Source organism: Protopterus annectens, chromosome 1.part0, assembly GCF_019279795.1.
Source record: "Protopterus annectens isolate FY-2018-M chromosome 1.part0, PAN1.0, whole genome shotgun sequence".
In the NCBI taxonomy this organism is placed as follows: Eukaryota; Metazoa; Chordata; order Ceratodontiformes; family Protopteridae; genus Protopterus; species Protopterus annectens.
Window position 1 is genome coordinate 593809915 of NC_056725.1, and position 22534 is coordinate 593832448.

Sequence of the window (22534 nt, forward strand, 5' to 3'; positions counted from 1 at the left end):
TAGCCACATTGTAAGGTGTGTTTACCCACTTGTTCTGCACTATGCATCATATCCTGCAATTCCTTCAAATCTGGTTGTTCAGGTTGAGACATTTTATTTCTTAATTGTGATAACAGAAACTGCTGGTATTTAAGCATATGGAACTGACAATTTAAGGCCCTCATGGCTAGGGTGGCCGAGGTGTATACTTTTTTCCCCCACCTTTCTAAGGATCTAGATTCTCTTCGAAGGTAGTGGATTCTTGGCAGTAGAGGCCTTCATTCCCTTGGGGCCTTGAGAAATGGTTTCAGGGTCAGCATTATGGCTTTTGAAAAGAAATTGGTGAGAATTAGGAACTCTGTAGTACCTATCAGGTTTGACTGGAGCAGGAGGCAGGGAATCCGGACTAAGACAAGCCTCCGAGTAAACATCATCAAGTATGTCCAAGACAGGAGGTATAGCCAGAGGTCTGTGTTGAGGTAACAAAAGAAATTCCCAAAGCCTTTTCTTGGAATCAGAAAAGTCTTGGCCTTCCCAATGGAAGTGCTCCGTCAAGGTGTGCAAGGTTTCCCCAAAAGAGAAATCCTCTGGGGGAGATACAGAAGGGATGGACTGTTCTGCATCTGAATCTTCATAAGGGGAGTACGAGTGCTCCTCTACATCAGAATGTTCTGAGAAAATGGAGCCCTGTTCAGAAGAGGGAGAATCTTCCTCCACTCTGGGTCTCTTGTCTGGAGGGGGCTGGGAACCCCTGATAAGGGTAATCAAATCCTCAGCCATTTTAAGCATCTGCTGTTTAGGCATGGGGCCTGGGGATGGGCCCTGAGCAACAGGCCTCTTGGGATGCATGGCTGATTTGGACTTAGTAAAGGCCTTAATGGAAAAGGAAGATGAGGGCCTAAAGACACCCTGGGTGGAAGTGGACCTGTCCACATTAGGAGACAACACTCACAGTGGCTTCAGTGGTTGTAGTCTGAGTAAGGGTCGAGGCCCCTGCGGTCTCGGGTACAGAAGACACCGCCAAAGAAGTGTCGTCGGTAGTCAGGGACTGCAAAGGCGTCTCGCTGAGAACCGGACCACGTGCAGTCGGTTTAGGCGTGGTGTCGGTGGAGACTGCGGACCTCGCGTGTCAGTCCTTGTCCTTGCGTTTTTTGGACAAAACGGTAGTCGGAGTCTCCGACGACATTTTATAATCAAAGGCTTTACCAAAATAATGTTGGGCGAACTCCACCCGACGCTTAATAGTGCGTTTATTGAAAGAAGCACAAAAGCGACAGCCCGAGACGTCGTGGTCTGGGCCTAAACAAGGTATGCAGAGGGAATGGAAATCCTTGTGTGGTATTTGCTTCCCACAAGAAATACAATTGTTAACTTTGTCTGACATCGGTCTAAGGCAAGAAAAGTTTCCCCAACGGGGTACTTAGCTGTAAAGGAGACTTCGGTTTCCAATTTTTCGTAAATTCAGGAGCTGGCCGACCGGCACTTGCGAACTGCTTCTGCTTCGGGCACCGCGCGGCAAAAAAGACTGAAGAATATGGCGTCAGCTGTGTCTTATATACCCCTGTCGCACTGACGTCAGGAAAGAAAGCGACAACAACCGACGCCGGACCAAGACTTTGGAATTCGGCCAACTGAGGGACCACCTGATGGCAGAGAACCCATATGTGATTACTGCAGCTGTATGCACAATGAACATCAGCATGCTTGAGTAAGGGATGGCCAGGTCTGCTGACCATAAAAACCAGGACTGAAAGAGAAGAGTTCTTCAAAGGAAAATGAATAAACAGAATAAAACGAGGATGAATAAACAACTAATTTAAGAAGATGCATGCCCGGCCAATCCTGAGATACAGTCCAGCACTCCACAAGATCACGATTGGTAGGAATGCTAGAGCTGTGCTCGGACAGTTGAAAAAACTAAAATCTAGATCATACAATTATCTGAAATCAGACTTAACAATCATAACTGACTGCAGCAAGAAAGGATACTTACATCCAAAGCTCCTGCCCAAAGAATATGTAGGATCAAGGGATCTAAATGAGGTGCCACACCCAAAGACGGACCTGAATTTTCTAAGTCAGCATAAAGGATGTTCCTGATGGTCCCTGATTTGCGCACTCTCAAGTGCTGTCATCTTATGAGATGTGACATTCTTGTGTCTTTGGATGGCTGGGTTGAAATGCTGGCACCAGCAGCAATGCTTTAAGTAACGTTCTTCTCCCCAGACAGCGTTACTGTGGTCTTGTCTCATGATTCTGCAGCCATACAAAATCTGATGGCTTGAATTTTCTAGGAAACAACTGCAAAAACTTGTAAGTGATGAAAGTAAAGCTCATTATCCAAAATGTGAGTGGTGATCTGGAGGGCTTGCAAGGTTAGAAGGTGCCATCCTAGTCTGCTGTACAGTATTCATGGTCTGTGCTAAAGGCATAAACACCCGCATGGAAGATGAAGGCAGTAGAAAGGAATATTCTAAGAGTACACTCACTAAGGACATCTCCCAATACCAGGTCCTCAAGTTATCAACAAAGCAATATTTATGTCTACTTATTTTTTATTCATTTATTTGCTGTATTGTGGAAATGTTACAGCAGTACAGCAAACAGAAGTTAAAATTTTACCACGGCATGGCTCAATATTTGCTTTTAAGGTGTGCCTCAATACGCAACATACAGATGCCTCAAATTTAAAGTCAGCACTGCCCATTTAGCTACACAATACTTTAAACGAATCACTGTTGCGATCAGGATTCCAATACCATGTTAACAGGAAATAAACTTCATCCTACTTATAGGAAACAGCTTCTGTAAAGTAATCAGTCTCTTCATTTCATTATACATCCATGTATTTCAGTTTTATTTTATGTATAGAATGCAAAATAAGCTTTTCCAAGTGGACAATTATAACACAACTAGTTAGGTAGGTTGCGCACAGAAAACAGAATAAAAGGGAAAAAAAAAACAGACTATGTACAGATGTATATCACTTAAATTGAAGCTTCATTAATCAAGTGAAAGGTAGGTAGTATGGAAGTATGGTATTAATTAATAAGACAGTTTTAAGTTTGTGATAATCTCACCTCTGTATAAAATCGAACATATCCAGATGTAAAGCCTACAACAATGCAGGTCCAGTCAGGACGACCTGTAGAACTTCTGCAAAAAAAGTAATATATATTTTTAGGATTTATAAAGATAAATACAAGTTCACAAAGGACTAATAAAAGTCAAGACAATTAAAGCAATAATGTTAATTAAGCACTTTTACAAGTTTCTAAGATAAAGTCCAAATTACTATGCCTGGTTTATAGTGACAAAATGGAAGTGGTACTTTCTTCTGCAAAATATACACTTTTCCACATAATCTGTGGTCCCATATATATATAAAGCTGGGCAAAAGACTCCTGATGTAAATATTAGGTTTAGAAGAGTTGCACCCAATAACAGTCAGCTTGAAGAAGGACACAAAATGTCTGCCCATGGTTTTTTTGCTGAACTCTTTTTATCAAAAATACACTAAATAGTAGAGATAACATAAAAAAGAAATGGATTAAATGGGGACACCAAGATTAGGTACAGGGAACAACTTAGGGAGGCATGAGAAATTCATTTTCTGGGGAAAATCAAAGATGTGGATTAGAAGAAAAAGAAAAGAAGATAAAAGAAATTCATAACCCAATATAAGATGATGTTTGGGAGGAATTATTTGGTTTCTGTTAAGAGGGAGAAGTGTGAAGTAATCAGTTAAAAAACTGTTAGGATACACAAGACAGTTTAGTAAAAAATGTGATCATCAGAAAAGATGAAATAGGATTAGGAGAAACTAGTTGTACTTTCATTACCTTGGACTAATGTAAAGTATTTGAAACATGTTTAAAAAGTCTGGAAAATTCAGAATATTTGCTTGAAACTGTTTCCACAGATTTTGTATACTCCAGAAAGCAGAGATGTATGTTCCACAGGTGGGTACATAAAGACATGTGTTTTGGGTGTGCGAAGATGTTACACAGTTTAAAAATAGATTGCAAGAAAAAAGAAGTTGTGTTCTTACCATAACATTCCATCTGTGTTGTCGATTTTCATTCATTCTTGACAGATGGGTTCGGTTTGGATCCCTTAGGACCAACTCGGCCATTATACAAAGCTCGTGTCAGCCAAAAATTTCCGAGCTAAGGCTTTACCCATACTGCCTCTCTTCCCATTACCTCAGATCGAGTCTGCCTATCAGTTACGAAAATATGGAAGCCCTGACTGAGGAACAACCCTATGAAACTCAAGGACTAGTTCTGAACCTCCAAGAGTCTGCTAGGAGGGAGCAGGAGGGCAGGATGTCAAGAATAAATAAAGATCGACAACAAAGATGGAACGTTATGGTAAGAACATAACTTCTTTATCTGATGTTGTCAATCTTCATTCATTCTTGACTGATGGGACAGAGTCTCCAACTACTTTAGAGCCTTGGTGGTCCTAAGGAAGAATATTTCTGAGCACTATAAAGCCAAAGGATACTCTTCCCCTGGAGACCATGTCTAGATTGCAATGAGTGATAAAGGTATGTGGGGCAGCCCAAGTTGCAGCTGCCCATATGTCTTCCATAAAAGCTTTGGAATGGAAGACCGCTGAAGTGGAAACAGATCTTGCAGAATGAGGTCTAACTTCTGCTGGTAGTTTGAGTTTATTCTGGTTGTATATAAAGGTAATGCAGTCTTTTAACCATTCTGACAAGGTGAACTCTGATACCAGTTTGCCCAATCTGGTACCTGAAAAGGATAGAAGTAGTTGGTCTGATTTTCTAGAGGATTTTGTTCTGTCCAAGTAAAAATTTAGTTTTCTGTGGATGTCCAACATATGCAAGAAGTACTCTCCCTTTGTTTGAAAAATTTGGAAAGAAGACTGGCAAGTCTATGGTCTGCTGCTCCACAAAAAGAATAAATCCACGAACTTGCAAGCAAGTAATGCAAACGTTTTATTCCATAAAGCGCTTTTCGTCTGGCTGGATAGCTAGACTTCTTCAGATGCAATTAAATATTCAAAACACAGTATATAACCTGAACATCAGTCAGCTGATCCACCCTACTAGTTAGAACAGCTGATCAATACCAACCAATGCATATACATACCCTCACAGCCTAAACCAAAATGCCTTAAACAGACATACCATGATTTATATCTACTTCTAGTTAAGTTAATTAAAACCTAACATATTTATTAATTTAAGTCATAATTTATATATCTATAAATATTCTAAAAACATTCTAAAAAACTTATAAAATACTTAATATACTATACGAAAAGTATAAAAGTCAGAAACCACACCTATAAACGAGTTTCTGACTTTAATTATGTACATACTCAAAAAACATATAATTTAAACAAACTGAAACAGTTAAACTAATGATGCAAAATTCATACATCGCTCCTACTGGAACAACTCTACTTAGTAAAATAATATAATATGTATAACATATAAAATTCATAAAATGTTTGCTATGTAAAATAATATACATTTCTGCCCGAAAAGGTTTTTAAAAAAATACTTTATAAATATATAGCTATAATTATCTTAAAAGACTTTTAAGTTTTAAAATACATTTGATAGAATACATCTCATTAAGACCTGGATAGAAACATGCAAACGTACGTAGTTGCCAAACCAATTCCATTTTTTCAAGTAACAATAGTACTGGGCCATCTCTAGCATCCGAGGTTACACATTCTATAGCTCTAAACATAAAACCATGATTAGGAAAAGAGTGAGTGTGTCTAGCTAAGGCATGGTCTAATTTGTTATTTCTAATGCTTTACGAATGTTCATATATTCTGTCCCTCGACCTTCTATCAGTCTTTCCGATATAGAAGGCAGGGCAGCTGTAACACTTAGCAAGATAGACCACTCCTTTTGTATTAAAATCAAACCTCTGTTTAGTAGTATATCTAACCCCTCTGATAGAGAAGTTTGTCCCTATCTCTATATATCTACAATATGAGCACATATAACAATTTATACATGCCCCCATGTTTTGTACTAAAATTAATAGGTTTATGAATTTCTAATAGATTCTTCAAATTCCTACCCTTCTTAAAGACTACCTTAGGAAAATCATGTAGTTCTAACTAGAATCTATTAAAAATTCATAAACCTATTAATTTTAGTACAAAACATGGGGGCATGTATAAATGTCATATGTGCCCATATTGTAGATACATAGAGGTAGGGAGAAACTTCTCTATCAGAGGGGTTAGATATACTACTAAACAGAGGTTTGATTTTAATACAAAAGGAGTGGTCTATCTTGCTAAGTGTTACAGCTGCCCTGCCTTCTATATCGGAAAGACTGATAGAAGGTCGAGGGACAGAATATATGAACATTCGTAAAGCATTAGAAATAACAAATTAGACAATGCCTTAACTAGACACACTCACTCTTTTCCTAACCATGGTTTTATGTTTAGAGCTATAGAATGTGTAACCTCGGATGCTAGAGGTGGCCCAGTACTATTGTTACTTGAAAAAATTGAATTGTTTTGGCAACTACGTACGTTTGCATGTCTCTATCCAGGTCTTAATGAGATGTATTCTATCAAATGTATTTTAAAACTTAAAAGTTTTTTAAGATAATTATAGCTATATATTTATAAAATATTTTTTTAAAAAACCTTTTAGGGCAGAAAATGTATATTATTTTACATAGCAAACATTTTATGAATTTTATATGTTATGCATATTATATTATATTATTTTACTAAGTAGAGTTGTCCCAGTAGGAGCGATGTATGAATTTTGCATCATTAGTTTAACTGTTTTAGTTTGTTTAAATTATATGTTTGAGTATGTACATAATTAAGGTCAGAAACTCATTTATAGGTATGATTTCTGACTTTTAAACTTTTTGTATAATATATTAAGTATTTTATAAGTTTTTAGAATGTTTTTAGAATATTTATAGATATATAAATTATTACTTAAATTAATAAATATGTTAGAAGGTTTTAATTAACTAGAAGTAGATATTATTCATGGTATGTGTGTTTAAGGCATTTTGGTTTAGGTTGTGAAGTTATGTATATGCATTGGTTGGTGTTGATCAGCTGTTCTAACCAGTAGGGCAGATCAGCTGAATGATGTTCAGGTTATATACTGTGTTTTGAATATTTAATTGCATCTGAAGAAGTCTAGCGATCCAGCCGGACGAAAAGCGCTTTATGGAATAAAAAGTTTGCATTACTTGCTTCCAAGTTCGTGGATTTATTCTTTTTGTGGAGCATTAGTCAGTTTGCTGCTGTTTTTTTCCTGGTAAGTCTATGGTCTGGCCGATATTGGACTCCGATAAAACTTTTGGAAGGAAGGAGGGACTAGTTCTGAGTGATACTCTTTCAGTATGGAAGATGATATATGGATGATTCACACACAAAGCCTGTAACTCTGAAATCCTCCTAGCAGACATGACAGCTACTAGGAAGAGGGTCTTCCAAGTTAAAAACTTGAGGGCATAAGTGGGTTCTGGCTCGAAGGGCTGATGAACTAGGCATTGTAAAATTCCCCTAAGGAATTGCCTTAACAAAGGATGTGAAAACACAGGTGGATCAGTGTTGTATCTAGCTGAAATAGCTGAAGCATGTATTTTTATGGAAGAATATGAGAGTCCATTCTGTAGCATATCTGCCAAATATTCCAGAATGAGTGGGATGTTCAATAATGATGCATCATGACCCTTGCTGGTATTCCAAATGCTGAATCTCTTCCATTTTGCTGAGTAAACCTTTCTGGTGGATGGTCTTCGGGCTTCTGTTAGTATCCGCTGAACTTCCTTGGAGAAAGATAGATTGAGGTTATTCATGGGATCTCCCAAGCTGTTAGCTGCAGCGTCTGAATGTTGGGATGTACTGTCTTGAAGTTGTGTTGAGTCAAAAGTTGGGGCCATTGGGGAAGGGCCCACTTTTTGTTGTGACATATGCTCCGTAGTAGTGGGTACCAGTGTTGTCTTGGCCAGTCTGGAGCTATTAGGATCCCCTTGGGCTTCTCTGCTTTGATCTTTAGTAATACTGTGGTCATCAGTGGCAGAGGTGGGAATGCATAGATTTTTAGGAAGTTCCAGTTGAATGAGAAAGCATCTATTTTCCATGCTTGTGGATGATATGTCCTTGAACAGAACTTTTGTAGATGATGATTGAGGTGGGAGGCAAATAGGTATACTTCTGGCCTGCCCCATGTCAAGGTGAGTCGTATGAAGATTTCTGGATGTAACCTCCACTCGTGGGGGTCTAGGAAATTCCTGCTTAGGCTGTCCGCCAGCACATTGTCTTTGCCTGGAACAAACTGGGATTGCAACTGTATGTTTAGGCTCAGTGATTTCTCCCAAAGATTCATTGTCAGTCTGCAAAGGGGGTAAGAATGGGTGCCCCCCTGCTTGTTTATGTACCACATCACAGTGGTGTTGTCTGTCCATATTAGCAGGTGGCCTTGCTGAAGTTGTTGTCGAAAGGCCTCGATGGCATGCATTACTGCCAGCATTTCTTTTTGGTTGATATGCAGATGTGTTTCCTTTGGAGACCATTGTCCTTGAATACATCTGCCCTCCATGTGCGCCCCCCATCCTAGGTCTGAGGCGTCTGTGGTCATGGTCTGTGTTATCTGAGGATTTTGAACGACATACCTGTGTTTGCCTGGCCTACCGAGGCCCACCATAGAAATTCCTTTTGTAGGCATGGAATGAGCGGTATGGTTGTTGCTGTGTTGAGACCATAAGCTTTTTAGGTACCATTGAAGCTTTCTCATGTGTAGTCTTGCTAATGGAACCAGTAGAATGCAGGATGCCATGTAACCCAGGGCCTGTAGGAATCTCCTTGCAGTCATCTGGGTGAGCTTTGCCAAACCTTTGAAATAATGAGTTAACTTCTTTTGCTTGTCTTCTGTCAGGTAAGCCATTTGAGAGGCTGTGTCTAGTTTGGCTCCTAAGAAGGTTATTTGCTGGGATGGCTGAAGTCTTGACTTTTGGAAGTTGACTGTGTATCCCAGAGCCTGTAGCAATTGTATGACATAATTCAAGTTTTTTGTCAAAATCAGTTTGTCGTCCGCTTGTATGAGGCAGTCGTCCAGGTACGGGTAAATTTGGATCCCCTGGAGCCTGCAATGAGCAATTACTGAAGCCAGGCATTTCGTGAATACTCTGGGCGCAGTAGATAAGCCAAATGGCAATGCTGAGAATTTATAATGCTCTGGCCCTGCAAGAAATCTGAGGTATCTTCTGCACCTGTGTCTGATAGGGAAATGCAGGTATGCCTCCTTGAGGTCCAGAGTAATCAGCCAAGACCCCTTGCCCAGCATGGGAAGGAGTTGCTGTAGAGTCAGCATTTTGAACTTTGGTACTATTAGAAAAGTGTTTAATGTGGACAAATCCAGTATTGGTCTCCATTGAGTTTCTTTTCTTGGAACAAGGAACAGTCTTGAATAAAACCCCTGGCCTTGTTCTTGTTGTGGAACTTTTTCTATTGCTTTGATATGAACAAGCAGAGAAATTTGCTTGATAGCCCTCTGCCCTCTGGTTTTGTGGTAGGTTTGGCATGCCTTGTTTTCTTGGCAAGGTATGAAAGTGGAACCTGTAACCTTGGTCTATAATGTCCAAAATCCATTTGTCCTTTGTCAATCTGTGCCAATTGTCTGAAAACAGAGATACTTTTCTGCCCAAAGGAGCTTCTGTTTGTTCCTTGGTCAGCGGAAGTAGAGGAAAGTCAATGAGATTGTCCCTGTGGGGCAGGAGAAACCCCTGTGTCACTTCTTTGGTTTGCTGGTTGCCATTGTCGTCCCCTGTAGGAACCTCTGTATTGTCCTCTTCCTCGGCCACACCTGTTTTTGCCCCTTTGAAATCTTTCAGGATTAGGAAAGGACCAGTTTTTAGAAGGCCAATTCCTGCTGAATCTGGGTGGCTGAACCTGGAGGAAATCTTTGACTGTCTGAACTGACTTGGCTTTTTCCTCAATGGACTTTAACACATCTTTAGCATTAGCACCAAAAAGTTTGTTCTTTTCCAAGGGTGCATCAAGAAGTTTTGCCTTAACATGATCTGGTAGAGGTTGTTCTTTTAACCCATGCATGTCTACGAATGACCGACCCTGTCATAGCTGCCCTACATGAAGCTTCCAATGCATCATATCCACACTGAAGAAAGTGATTGCTAACTTGCTGAGAATTATGTACAGCTTCCTGCAAAGACTTCCTATCTAAAGGTTCAGGAGAGGCCAATGTTTTCTGTAAATCATCTAACAGGTAATCCTGATATTGAAACATATGAAAGAGACAATTGAGAGCTCTCACAGATAAAGTAGTGGAGGTGTAAACCTTCTTCCCCCATCTCTCTAATGACCTAGCTTCCCTGTTGAAGGCAAAGGATTTCTGGAGGTGGTAGCTGAAACCCCTTTCGGTCCCTGTGAAATTGTTTCTAAATCAACAGCATGGGCCCTAAAGAAATGAGAATGTGTTTCTGGGACCCTATAGTATCTGTCAGGCTTGGCAGGAGGAAGAGTATCAGGGGTAACACTGGAGTCAGAGTATAGATCATCCAAAACATCAAGCACAGGAGGTATAGCTAAGGGCCTGTGTTGGGGCTTTTTAAGGAAGGTTCGAAGGCGCTTTCTGGAATCAGAATATTCCTAGCCTTGCCACTTAAAATGTTCCCTCATGGAATGGAGAACTTCCCCAAAAGAAATATCCTCAGGAGGGGAGGCCGAGGGGATGGAGTCCTCTGCATCTGAGTCCTCATAGGTCTGGAAGGGCTCTTCCTGGCTATCGGAGTGAACAGAGTCCTCAGAATCTTCATCTGAAGGGAGAGGGTCAGAGGGATCAACCCTGGGCCTCTTATCAGGAGGAGGCTGGGATCCTCTCTCAGGATGGGCCTGGGAACCTCTGATCATGGAAATTAAGTCTGCGGCCATAGTCATGATTTGTGTTTCAGGAGTAGGCTGAGGTAAGGCTTTAGCAGTAAGGTGCTTGGTCTTGCTGGCTGCCTTAGCACGTGTGTAGGCCTTGATAGACATGGACATGGGAGGCCTAGCAGCTCCATGTGCAGGAGTGACCTTATCCACAGCAATGGTCTCGGGCATTTCCTCGGTTTCAGTATCCGGAGGAAAATCAATAACTGGCGTTGGTGTGGTCTCCGGTATCGGAGGTATCGCTAATGCGGTGTTTTCGGTTCGGAGCGGTGAAATAACCGCCTCAGAGGGAACAGGGGCACTCGCGGTTGGTTTTGGCGTGGTGTCGGAGGAAGACGCGGGCCGAGGATGTCGGTCCCGGTCTTTTCATTTCTTAGGAGTCTACGATGTCGGTAGATCTGACGGCATTGTATAATCTAATTTTTCGCCGAAAAAGTCTTCAGCGAACTCCGCCCGGCGCCTGAGAGTGCGCTTATTGAAGCGAGCACAGGCGGCACAGGCCGAGACGTCGTGGTCTGGGCCAAGGCAAGGAAGGCAGTAAGAGTGGAAATCCTTATGAGGTATTTGTTTACCACAAGACAAACAATTATTTACTTTTTCAGTAATTTCTGACATCGGCTGAGGCAAGAAAAGGTCCCCAACGGGGTACTTAGCTTTTTTGATGACTTTGGATTCGAAGAATACAGGAGCTGACCGACCGGCACTTGCGAACTGCTTCTGCTTCGGGCACCGCGCGGCAAGAAAGACTGAAGAAGATGGCGTCGGCTGATGCTTATGTACTCCAGCCGCTCTGACATCGGAGAGAAATGCGACATCAGCCGACGTCGGACCCAGACTTTGGAATCCGGCCGACCGAGGGCTGCCTGAGACAGGACAACCCATATGTTTTGACTGCAGTTGCATTCTTGAAGGACATCTAGAGGAATTGGGGGAAGGCATACATCAATCGTGAAGAAGCGCATCTCTTGGGGACTCCACGCGAGGGGGAATTGGGACAAAGTAGCTGCTGCATTTGTGGTTTATGGGAGAGGTGAAAAGATTGTAGCAAGGCTGACTCCATCGGCGAAACATCTGGTCACTATGTTGGGATTGACAGACCACTCATGAGGCAAAAGGATACACCTGCTCTGTTTGTCCGCAATCATGCTGGAATTCCCCAGGATATGAGTTGCTATCAGAAGGCAGTTGGAGGTGATTATCCATTGCCACACTCTGAGGGCTTCTTGATATAGAGGGTAGGATCTGATTTCCCCAGTTTGTTGATATACCAGACTATGGACATGCTGTATGACTGGATAGTAATTGTCCCTGAAGGAAGGGCAGACTGAAATGCTTGCAACGCTAAAAGCACTTCTCTCAGTTCTAGGACACTGATGTGCAAATTGGCCTGTTGTGGGGACCAAGTGCCTTGGACAGACATCCCCAGAAAATGCCAACCCACCCTATCTGGGAAGTGTCCATGGTCACTATGGCCTTGGGCTGAGGGGGGGGGGAGAATGACTCCATACATTTTCTTCTAGCTTCATCCTCCAAGATAAAGCCTTTTTGCAGAAATTTGTTATCAAGACTGGAGGGGTCATGGGGTGTGTTAGAAGTGACTATTGTACCATCAAGAGCCATTGAAGCAGCCTCATGTGATACCTCACTAAAGGAAAAAGAAGTTATGTACCTACCATAACGTTCCATGTTAGTTGTCCTTCATCTCACCTTCCTTCTTGCTGTTTGTGTTCGGAGCTGATCCTCGGCTCCAACTCGGCCTACTTCTATAGCTTGAGAGTTATTTACTGGCTCGAGGCTAACCCTTATCCCAGAATGCCCAGCGTCAGCTACCCAGATCTCATTTGTGATAGCGCACACTAGACATATAAAGTAACCAGTAACTAAAAAATGATTTACCAAAATAAAAGATCACAGTAACTGTTAAAAGTTTACCCGGCATGTGAACCAATAAAAGGGAAATTGGCCAGTGAAACCATACTGAATTCTTCTCAATCGTCCAGGAAAGGGGAAGGAGGGGGGGGGGATGCAAGAAGGAAGGCGAGATGAAGGACAACTAACATGGAACGTTATGGTAGGTACATAACTTCTTTATCTTAAGTTGTCCCATAACGCCTTCATTCTTGCGGTTTGGGACAGCTTCCCAAGCACCTAAAAACCCGGGATGGCTCATTGCAACAGACTCTTCAGAACAGTGGAACCAAAGGAAGCCCTGCTCCTGGAGACCACATCCACTTTGTAATGAGAGATAAAGGTATGAGGGTTTGCCCAAGTGGCAGCTGCACAAACTGAGTCTATGGGCAATTTAGACTGAAAGGCTAGAGAAGTGGCTAATGCTCTAGTAGTATGACCTCTTGGTTTTGCTGGTAGATCTTTATGCCTCAAATGATAAATAAAGGCAAAGGTGTCAGATAACCATCTGGATAAGGCCTTGCTTACTGTGAGCATAGGAGAGAAATAACTGGTCTGACTTTCTTAGCTCTTTAGTCCTATGGAGGTAAAAACGTAATTGTCTACGCACAACCAGTTGGTGAAGACTGTATTCTGCCTTGTTGCTATGATTGGGAAAGAAGACGGGGAGATCAATGGATTGATTTAAATTGTTTTCTGAACAGACTTATGGTATGAAGGATGGGTTGGTTCTTAGAGAAACTCTATCTTTGTGAAACAACATATATGGAGGACAAACACAGAGTGCTTGGAATTCTGAAACATGTCTACCTGAGGTAATAGCAACCAGAAAAAGTGTTTTCCAAGAAAGAAATTTTAAGGGACATGATGCTGCTGGTTCAAAGGCAGGCAAAATTAAAGAAGTCAAAACTAAATTGAGATACCAAGGAGGAGGAGGTGGATCCTACACTGGGGGTATAAGAAGAGATGTTCTTCTCATGAAGGCTTTGCAGAGATTATGAGACATTATGCTAGAATTAAGAATTCCAATATGAAAATTAGATATGGCAGCCAGTTGTACCCTGATGGTAGCAGCGGCCACACCCGACTGAAAAAGCTCTGCTAGAAATTCTAGAATTTGATGGACTGGGGCATAAAAGGGGTCTACGTTTCTAGATTCTGCCCAGTATGAAAATCTTTTCCATTTGCTAGCGTAAGCCTTTCTCGTAGTTGACTTATGAGAGGAAACAATAATATCACGAACTGCTGGGGAGATACTTGGGAGCCTGGCTAAGGTAGGAAGTGGAGTAACCAAGCTGTGAGCTTGAGAGTCTGAAGGGATTGCTGTAACTCGCCTAACTGATGAATCAAAAGATCTGGCACCTGGTCCAGAATTCAAGGATGGTCTAGGAGGTGGAGGTGCAGGAATGGAAACCATATCTGTAGAGGCCAATAGGGGGCAATGAGGATCATTTTGCAACCCAACGATTTTGCTTTCTGTACGAGTCTTGGAATTAGGGGAAATGCATAAAGGAGTCCCTGAGGCCAATCGTGGACTAGAGCGCCTCTGGGTGTTTGACCTGGAGGAGGAAGCAGGGAGAAGTAGCTGCTGCATTTGTTGTTGAGGGGAGTGGCAAATAGATCGCAGCAAGGCTGGCCCCATTTGCAAAAGATAAGATCCGCAACTTCCTGATTCAGAGACCACTCGTGAGGCATGAGGATACCCTGCTGAGCCTGTCTGCTATAAATAGGAGTTATGTCCTTACCATAACGTTCCATGTGGAGTGTTCATCTCGCCTTTGTTCTTACACATGGGTTCGGAGCCGATCCTCGGCTCCGAGTCGGCCGCTTGGCAAAGCTCTGCATCGAGAAGAAGCTCGAGACCAACCTGTCTCCCACAATTCACTTCTGCCTTTACCTCAGATCTAGTTTGCAAACAAAACCAGATTCCAACGGGAATGAAACATACAACATACATGCTAAGGCATAGCTGAAAAACAGCAGTAACAGCTGAGAGAAACAGAAGCGGGAGAACCAAACCAGACACCTAAACTGGACGTTCTTCCTGACCTTGGGTGGGAGGGTGGGAATGTAAGAACAAAGGCAAGATGAACACTCCACATGGAACGTTATGGTAAGGACATAACTTCTATATGTGAGAGTGTTCAATCTCGCCGTTTGTTCTTACACATGGGTAGCATCCCTAGCTCCGTGACCCTGAGAAACTCACGGAAGAACGTTCCTGAGCACAGTGGAACCAAAGGTTGCCCTGTCCCTGGAAACCCTATCCACTTTGTAATGAGTAATGAATGTATGTGGTTTAGACCAAGTGGCAGCCGCACAAATAGTGTCCAAAGGTAGGCGGGCCGCATGAGCCAGGGATGTAGATAGTGATCTAGTAGAATGTCCTTTCGGTTTGACGGGTAAACTCTGCTCAGTAGCAGTATAAACAAAAGTAATACAATCGGATAGCCATTTGGAAAGGGTTCGCGTCGTCACTGCCATGCCCTTTCTGCTGTCCACAAAAGCTATAAAGAGTTGATCTGTCTTTCTGTGATCCTTTGTTCTATCCAAGTAAAATCTGAGTTGTCTATGAACATCCAACTTGTGTAACATATATTCTAGCTTATTGGAATGGTTCTTGAAAAATGTAGGGAGCTCAATGGACTGATTAATGTTATTGACAGAACAAACCTTGGGAAGAAAGGACGGATTAGTGCGAAGAGATACCCTATCAGGGTGAAAGATCAAATATGGGTGTCTAATGGAAAGAGCTTGAAGTTCTGATACCCGTCTGGCTGAAGTGATAGCTACCAGAAAGAGGGTTTTCCATGACAAAAACTTCAAAGAACAGGAAGAGGCTGGTTTAAAGGGTGGTAGCATTAGCTGTGATAACAAGAGGTTCAGATTCCATGGTGGTGTAGGAAACCTGACTGGTGGCCTGATATGGAAAGACCCTGTTAGAAAGGCCTTACAAAGCCTATGAGCCATAATAGGCGCCCCATTTTCTCCCACAAGAAAGTTTGAAATAGCAGCCAATTGAACCCTCAAAGTGGCAGGAGAAGCTCCTTGGTGAAATAGTACGGATAGAAACTCCAAGACTTTGTTCAGTGGGGCTATTAAGGGATCCAAATGTTGCGTAGTTGCCCAGTTTACAAAACGCTTCCACTTACTAGTGTAAATTTTTGTAGTGGAAGCTTTATGAGAAGCCACCAGAATATTTTGAACCGCAGGAGAAAGAAGATCAGACCTGGCTAAGAAGGGAAGCGGAGCAGCCAAGCTGCTAGTCTGAGGGATAGGAGCGACGGGTGAGGAGCCCCTGACGAGTGGGTCAGTAGATCCGGCTCCGGGTCCAGGATCCAGGGTTCCCGTATTTGGTGTGCTTGAAGAAAGGGAAACCAAATTTGACGAGGCCAGAATGGGGCAATGAGGATTATTGTCCTCTCCAGGTTGTTGGCTTTCTGTAGAAATTTTGGAATCAGAGGTATAGGAGGGAAGGCGTACAGGAGACCCGGGGGCCAATCGTGAATCAGAGCGTCCCTGGGGACTTCCCCTGGAGGGGGTAATAGGGCAAAGTAGCTTCTGCATTTGGCGTTCATTGGAGACGCAAACAGATCGCAGCAAGGCTGGCCCCACTTGCGAAATATCATGTCCGCAATTGATCATTTGAGGGACCACTCGTGAGGTAACAGGATGGCTCTGATCAACCTGTCCGCTATGACGTTGGATAACCCCGGGATGTGCGTTGCTATCAGAAAGCGACCTGTGGACTCTGCCCATTGCCAAATTCTCATGGCCTCTCTGCATAATTGGTAAGATTTGGTTCCTCCTTGTTTGTTTATGTACCAGACTACGGACATGTTGTCCGATTGAACTGCAATGGTCCCTAGAGGTAGAAGGGGAGAAAAGTGTTGCAACACTAGAAACACTGCCCTCATCTCCAGAACATTGATGTGCAGATTGTACTCTAGATTGGTCCATTCTCCTTGGACTGTCTGTCCCTGAAAGATGCCCCCCCAACCTATCAGGGAAGCGTCCGTGGTCACCGTAGCTGTCGGAGTGGGTAGCACAAATGGTCGGCCGCCGGAGAGATTGCAACTCTGAAGCCTCCAAGAGAGGTGCGATTTGCAGATGTTCGTAATGTGAATTTCGTGTGTCAGAGGTAACTGTTGGAACGACCATTGTGCAAATAGCAGCCATTGAAGGACTCTCATGTGCAGTCTTCCCAAGGGTATCGCAATGAGGGAAGCTGCCATGAGACCCAAAACTTTCAGAACCAGTTTTGCCGGGGATTTTTTGGACAACAGGAGAAGAGATATGTGATTTTGTAGAGAGGCTATTCTTTCTGGAGGAAGCCTTAGAATCAAGCAACGAGTATCTAATTCTGCTCCTATGAATGAGATATGCTGTGATGGCTGTAATACAGATTTTTCGAAATTTACGGAAATTCCGAGATGAACACAGAGTTCTAGTGTGTAATCCCTGGCCTGAATCAGTCGACGCTCGGTGGTGGCAGTAAGGAGCCAGTCGTCCAGATACGGAAACACCTGGAATCCTAGGCGTCTCAAGTGAGACGCTACCACTGCCATACATTTGGTGAAGACCCTGGGGGTTGAGGTCAGACCAAAGGGCAGGGCTCGAAATTGAAAGTGACTGGCTCCCAGCCGGAAGCGCAAGTGATCCCCGGACGCTCTGGCCATTTTGATGTGGTAGTACGCATCCTTGAGATCTATTGAGCACATCCAGTCGTCCTTCTGTAAGAATGGAAGGATCGATTGAAGCGTGACCATCCGGAACTTTTCTTTCGTGACGAAAGTATTGAGCTTGCTTAGGTCCAGAATTGGCCTCCAGTCCCATGTCATTTTTGGGACTATAAAGAACCTTGAGTAAGTTCCGAATCCTCTTTGGTCCGCCGGGACTGGTTGGATGACTCTTTTTTTCTAGCAGCTTTGAAATTTCTATAGCTGCAGGATCTCGCAGATGGGGCGGTACATCTGGGAGTCTTTTCTTGTAATGGGGGAAATAGAAATGGAATTCTGTAACCTCTGGTAATAATGCTTTTTACCCATTTGTCTGAAGTAAGACTTTGCCAGGCCTGAGGGTAAAAGGCTAAGCGACCCCCGACTGCCTCCAGAGCAGGACAGTCAGGCCTCCTCTCAGGAGTGCTGGAAAGGCTTCCCAGGGAGTGTATCCCTGTCACCTTGGTTATGCGGACCCCCTCTGCCACCAGGGCGACGTCTTCCACCTCTGCCCCCCCCTCTGCCTCTGGAGGGGGCATCACCCTGTGTGCCTGGGAAAGAGCCTTGGGGTTTTCAAAACCACATTTTTCCACCTCGTTGCCCTTTGGGGTACGGTCTGGATGGGGTGGAAAAACGGACTCCGATAGCAGACAGAGTCTTTCCCTCTTGCTCACACCGGGTAAGGGTCTCCTTTACTTTGGGGCCAAAGAGAGTGGCACCGTCAAATGGGGCGTTAGTAAAGGAAGACTTGAAGGCTTCCGCAAAGGAACATAAGCGCATCCAGGATTGCCTACGAAGGGCAATCGCTGAAGCCGCAGCCCTACTCGATCCTTCGGCTGCATATGAAATGAGCCTCATGGATGAGTTCACAATTGATGTAAGGGTATTGAGTTGTGCTGTAACTTTTTCCGAGACAGCAGCATCTGTAGTACCCTGGAGGGTATCTCCCAACTCTTTGATTAGATCCCTCTGTAAACGTGTGAAATGCGTCAAATAGTTCAGCGATCGCATGGAAAAAGCCGCTGAACTAAAAATGCGCTTTCCATACCTGTCCATAGTCCTAGAATCTCTGTTAGGCGGATGGACAGATGAGGAAAATTCAGACATCTCCTTTTTAGTGGCAGCTGCCACCACCATAGCGTCCACTGGAACTCCTTTTGTGAGATATGCCTTGTCTTGAGGGGCCGTAATATTTTATTAGGCTTTCTAGGGACTGGCTCCACCGTGTCAGGTGTCTCCCACGCCCTTCGAGCAATCAATTCCATCAACTCATCGAAGGGCGGAGTGACCCAGGAGGAAGAAGGGCGAGCACCGAATGCCTTCAGCAAGACTGACTCATCCTCAGAAGGGGGTAGGGCCTGCCAATCACCTCTCTGCTTCAGGATCTCCAGGATGTCTGAAAAGGAGACATCCTCTGAGGGTGATTTCGGGGACCCTTCTGACTCATCTAAGTCAGTGTCCGATGTTAAGGATTCTTGTGGAGAATCCAAGTGTCTCCTCTTACACAATCTTTTCCTCGGAACTTCCTCGGGGGGGCATCCGATGAAGCCTCCGAGGAAGAGGGGGCTCTCTCCCTCTGGGAGCGGCTGAGACACCGGTGCTCGACGCTTTGAAGTAGCCATGGGTGCAGAGGAGGATAACGGGCCTTTATGGGAAGGAGAAGCTGTCTCTGCTGAAGTGGTTGTCTGAGTCGACAACACCTTCCTCATGAGGTCGAAGGCCCCCGGGTCCCGAGTCGAAGAATCCCTCGGTTCCGAAGAAAGCGGAGGGATCCCCGAGACGGGGACCGAGGGCATCGACCCCGAGGACGGAGCAGAGTCGATCCGTGCCGAGGCACCGAGAGGGAGAGTCGGAACCGAAACATCGGTCCGACTCTCTGTCCCCAAACCAAGGATAGATCGTCGGCTCCGCGATTCCGGTAATGGATCCGTCGGAGTCCAGGTGAACGGTGCTGACCGAGAAAAAGACGGCTCCGGCACCGAGGGCTCCACGATCATCAGGTCAGCCTCTCCCGGCTCCAAAGGCTGAATAGGCCTCGGAGGAGGAACAGATGGAGATAAGGGAAGGCCTTCGAGTCTCGACACCAAATGGGAAGAGACTGAGATGAGTTTGGACAAGGCCGTATTCTCCATTAACTTCTGCACCACATGGTCTACATCGGTGTCAGAGAGGGGTCTAGAAGAACGCGTCGAAGGAATCGAAGACGGAGCCGACCTCAAGAGCACAGGAGGTGGAAGCTCCGTCACCGGTTCCAAGACTCGAGGCTTGGTGACAGACAGAAGTTCGACACTCAGCCCCGAAGTCTGTGGAACCGGTGAGCGAACTTTAAATGAAGAGCTCGGAGCCGATGACATGGGCTCCGACGTCTTCGATTCCTTCGAGGATTTAGATGTCTGGTCCGATGCATCAAGAGCCTCTTGAAATGCAGGCTTCAAAAGGCCTCTGTCCATGAGTTTCCTGTGCCTATCTGTCATGACCCTTCCACTGAAAGAATGACAAATGGAGCAGTCTTCTTGCAGATGGAGAGGGCCAAGACAGTAGACGCAGGAACTATGGTTGCCTGTGACAGACATTTTCTGTCCACATTGGCACCGTTTGAAGCCTGACTTCGCTTTCTCAGACATAATAATATAACAGTCAAATCCAGTAAAGTTATATCAAGTCTACACAGTCTTGAACAGACAGTAACAGCCAACAATAATGTCAATAGCCAAGTAAAGTTTAGTCAAATCCAGTAATTTGTCAAATCCAGCAGTAATTTAGAAGTTAGTGGGTGGGGTAGGCCCCGAGGGAACTAACTAACTATATATATTAAAAAATATATACGTATAAGAAAGAGAAACCCTCGACTCACTACACACACACACACAAGACTTAAAGGTGAAACTAGGAAAAAAATATCTAAGAATCTTAGACAAAAATGCAATCTTATCTGCCAGGTGGTCTGAGCTCATCAATATTGATGCGAACGTTGCAGCGGCAAACTAGATCTGAGGTAAAGGCAGAGGGGAATTGTGGGAGACAGGTTGGTCTCGAGCTTCTTCTCGATGCAGAGCTTTGCCAAGCGGCCGACTCAGAGCCGAGGATCGACTCCGAATCCATGTGTAAGAACAAACGGCGAGATTGAACACTCTCACATCGTTGGATTTACCAGGGATGTGCGTAGTTGACAGAAAACGTTGGGAGGAAATCGCCCATTGCAATAGTCTGAGGGCTTCTCAACACAAGGGGTAGGACCTGGTCCTGCCCTGCTTGTTGATGTACCACACAATTGACATGTTGTCTGTTTGGATCGCAATAGTCCCAGCATTCTTGAAGAGATTGCAACGCTAGGAGCACCGCTCTCCTCTCTAGGACACAGATATGCAGATGGTACTCATGAGGTTGCCACATGCCTTGGACTGTCCTGCCTAGATAATGCCCACCCTATCAGGGAGGAGTCCGTGGTCACTGTGGCTACCGGAGGGGGTTGTATGAAAGGTCTGCCCTGAGACACCAGTGGGGAGACCATCCACCAAGAGAGGTGTCTTTTGCACGTTTCTGTAATCAGGATCACTGTGTGAAAAGAAGCCACTCAAGGATTCTCATGCGGTAACGCACTAATGGAACAAGAAGAATGGCAGCTGCCATGGAGCCTAGAGCTTGCAGGACATGTCTGACTTGAATCTTTCTGCTCTGTATTAGGAGAGACATTTGTTAGTGAATACTGAAAATTCTTTCCTGAGGTAGACTTGCAAACATCTGTTTTGTGTTAAATTCTGCTCCTATATATCTAACAAATTGACAGGGCAACAAGGCAGATTTTTTGAAATTTACTGTAATGCCCAGATGGGTGCAGGTTGATATTATACAATCCCGTGCCTCTAGGAGTTGATGCCTGGTGGTAGCAGTGAGGAGCCAGTCGTCTAGATATGGAAACACCTGGAATCCTTGACGTCTCAGGTGAGCCGTAACTACTGCCATACATTTGGTGAACATCCTGGGGGCTGTGGTGAAACCAAAGGGCAGAGCTCTGAACTGGTAATGACTGGCCCCTACCTGGAAGCGAAGAAATCTCTTGGAGCATCTGTCCATTTTGATATGGCAGTACGCATCCTGAAGATCTATAGAGCCCATCCAATTGTCCTGACCCAGAAAGGGGAGAATGGACTGCAGTGTTACCATCTGGAACTTTTTTTATGTACAAATCTCTTCAATCTGCTGAGATCCAGTATTGGTCTCCAGTCCCCTGGCTTTTTTGGTACTAAAATAATCTTGAGTAAGTTCCGGATCCTAGTTGGTCTGCGGGGACTTCCTGAATGGTTCTTTTTTTCTAGCAGTTTTGAGACTTGTATGACTGCTTCATTCCTTAGATTGGGTGGGACATTTGGGATGGACTTTTTTTGACTCTAGAGGGGTCGATGGAAGGGAATTTTGTAATATCCGGATATAACAGATAGTTCCCATCTGTCTCTTGTTATATTTTGCCAGGCTTTTGGATACAGCGAAAGTCTTCCCCCGACTGCCTCCAGAGGTGAACAGTCGGGTAAACCCGTCAGGGATGCTGGAAGGGTTTGGCACAGAAATTTTCTCTGTCACCCTGATTTTGCAGTCCCCCTCTGCCATGAGGGTGGCGTCTGCCACTGTTGTTGTTTCCCCCTCTGCCCCTGGGGGAAAAATTACCACGTGTGTCAGGGCAAAGGTCCCTGGGATTTTCGAAACCACATCTTTCCACCCCACTGATCTTTGGGGTAAGGTCTGTTAGGAGTGGAAAAACAGACTCCCACGGCAGAGAGAGTCTTGCCTTCCTGCTCACACCTGGTAAGCGTGTCTTTCACCTGAGGCCCAAATAGCGAGGAGCCATCAAAGGGAGTATTTGTGAAGGACGCTCAAAAGGGTTCCGCAAATTGACACAGCCAAGCATGTCTCCTGAGAGCCACTCCTGTACCTGCGGCTCTGCTCGCTCCATCGACTGCATAGAAAATAAGCCTTATGGAGGAGTTGACTATTGAATTAAGAGTCGC

General features: G+C 44.3%; 1 protein-coding gene across 1 annotated transcript in view; it reads right to left on the reverse strand.

Annotated features, from left to right (window-relative positions):
* RAB3GAP2 (RAB3 GTPase activating non-catalytic protein subunit 2) overlaps positions 1-22534 on the reverse strand; it is a 2949955-nt gene that overhangs the window by 2133034 nt on the left and 794387 nt on the right. The window contains exon 6 of the mRNA XM_044061656.1: positions 3060-3135. Coding sequence (XP_043917591.1) covers positions 3060-3135 — 76 coding nt within the window. The remainder of the gene's footprint in view (positions 1-3059; positions 3136-22534) is intronic.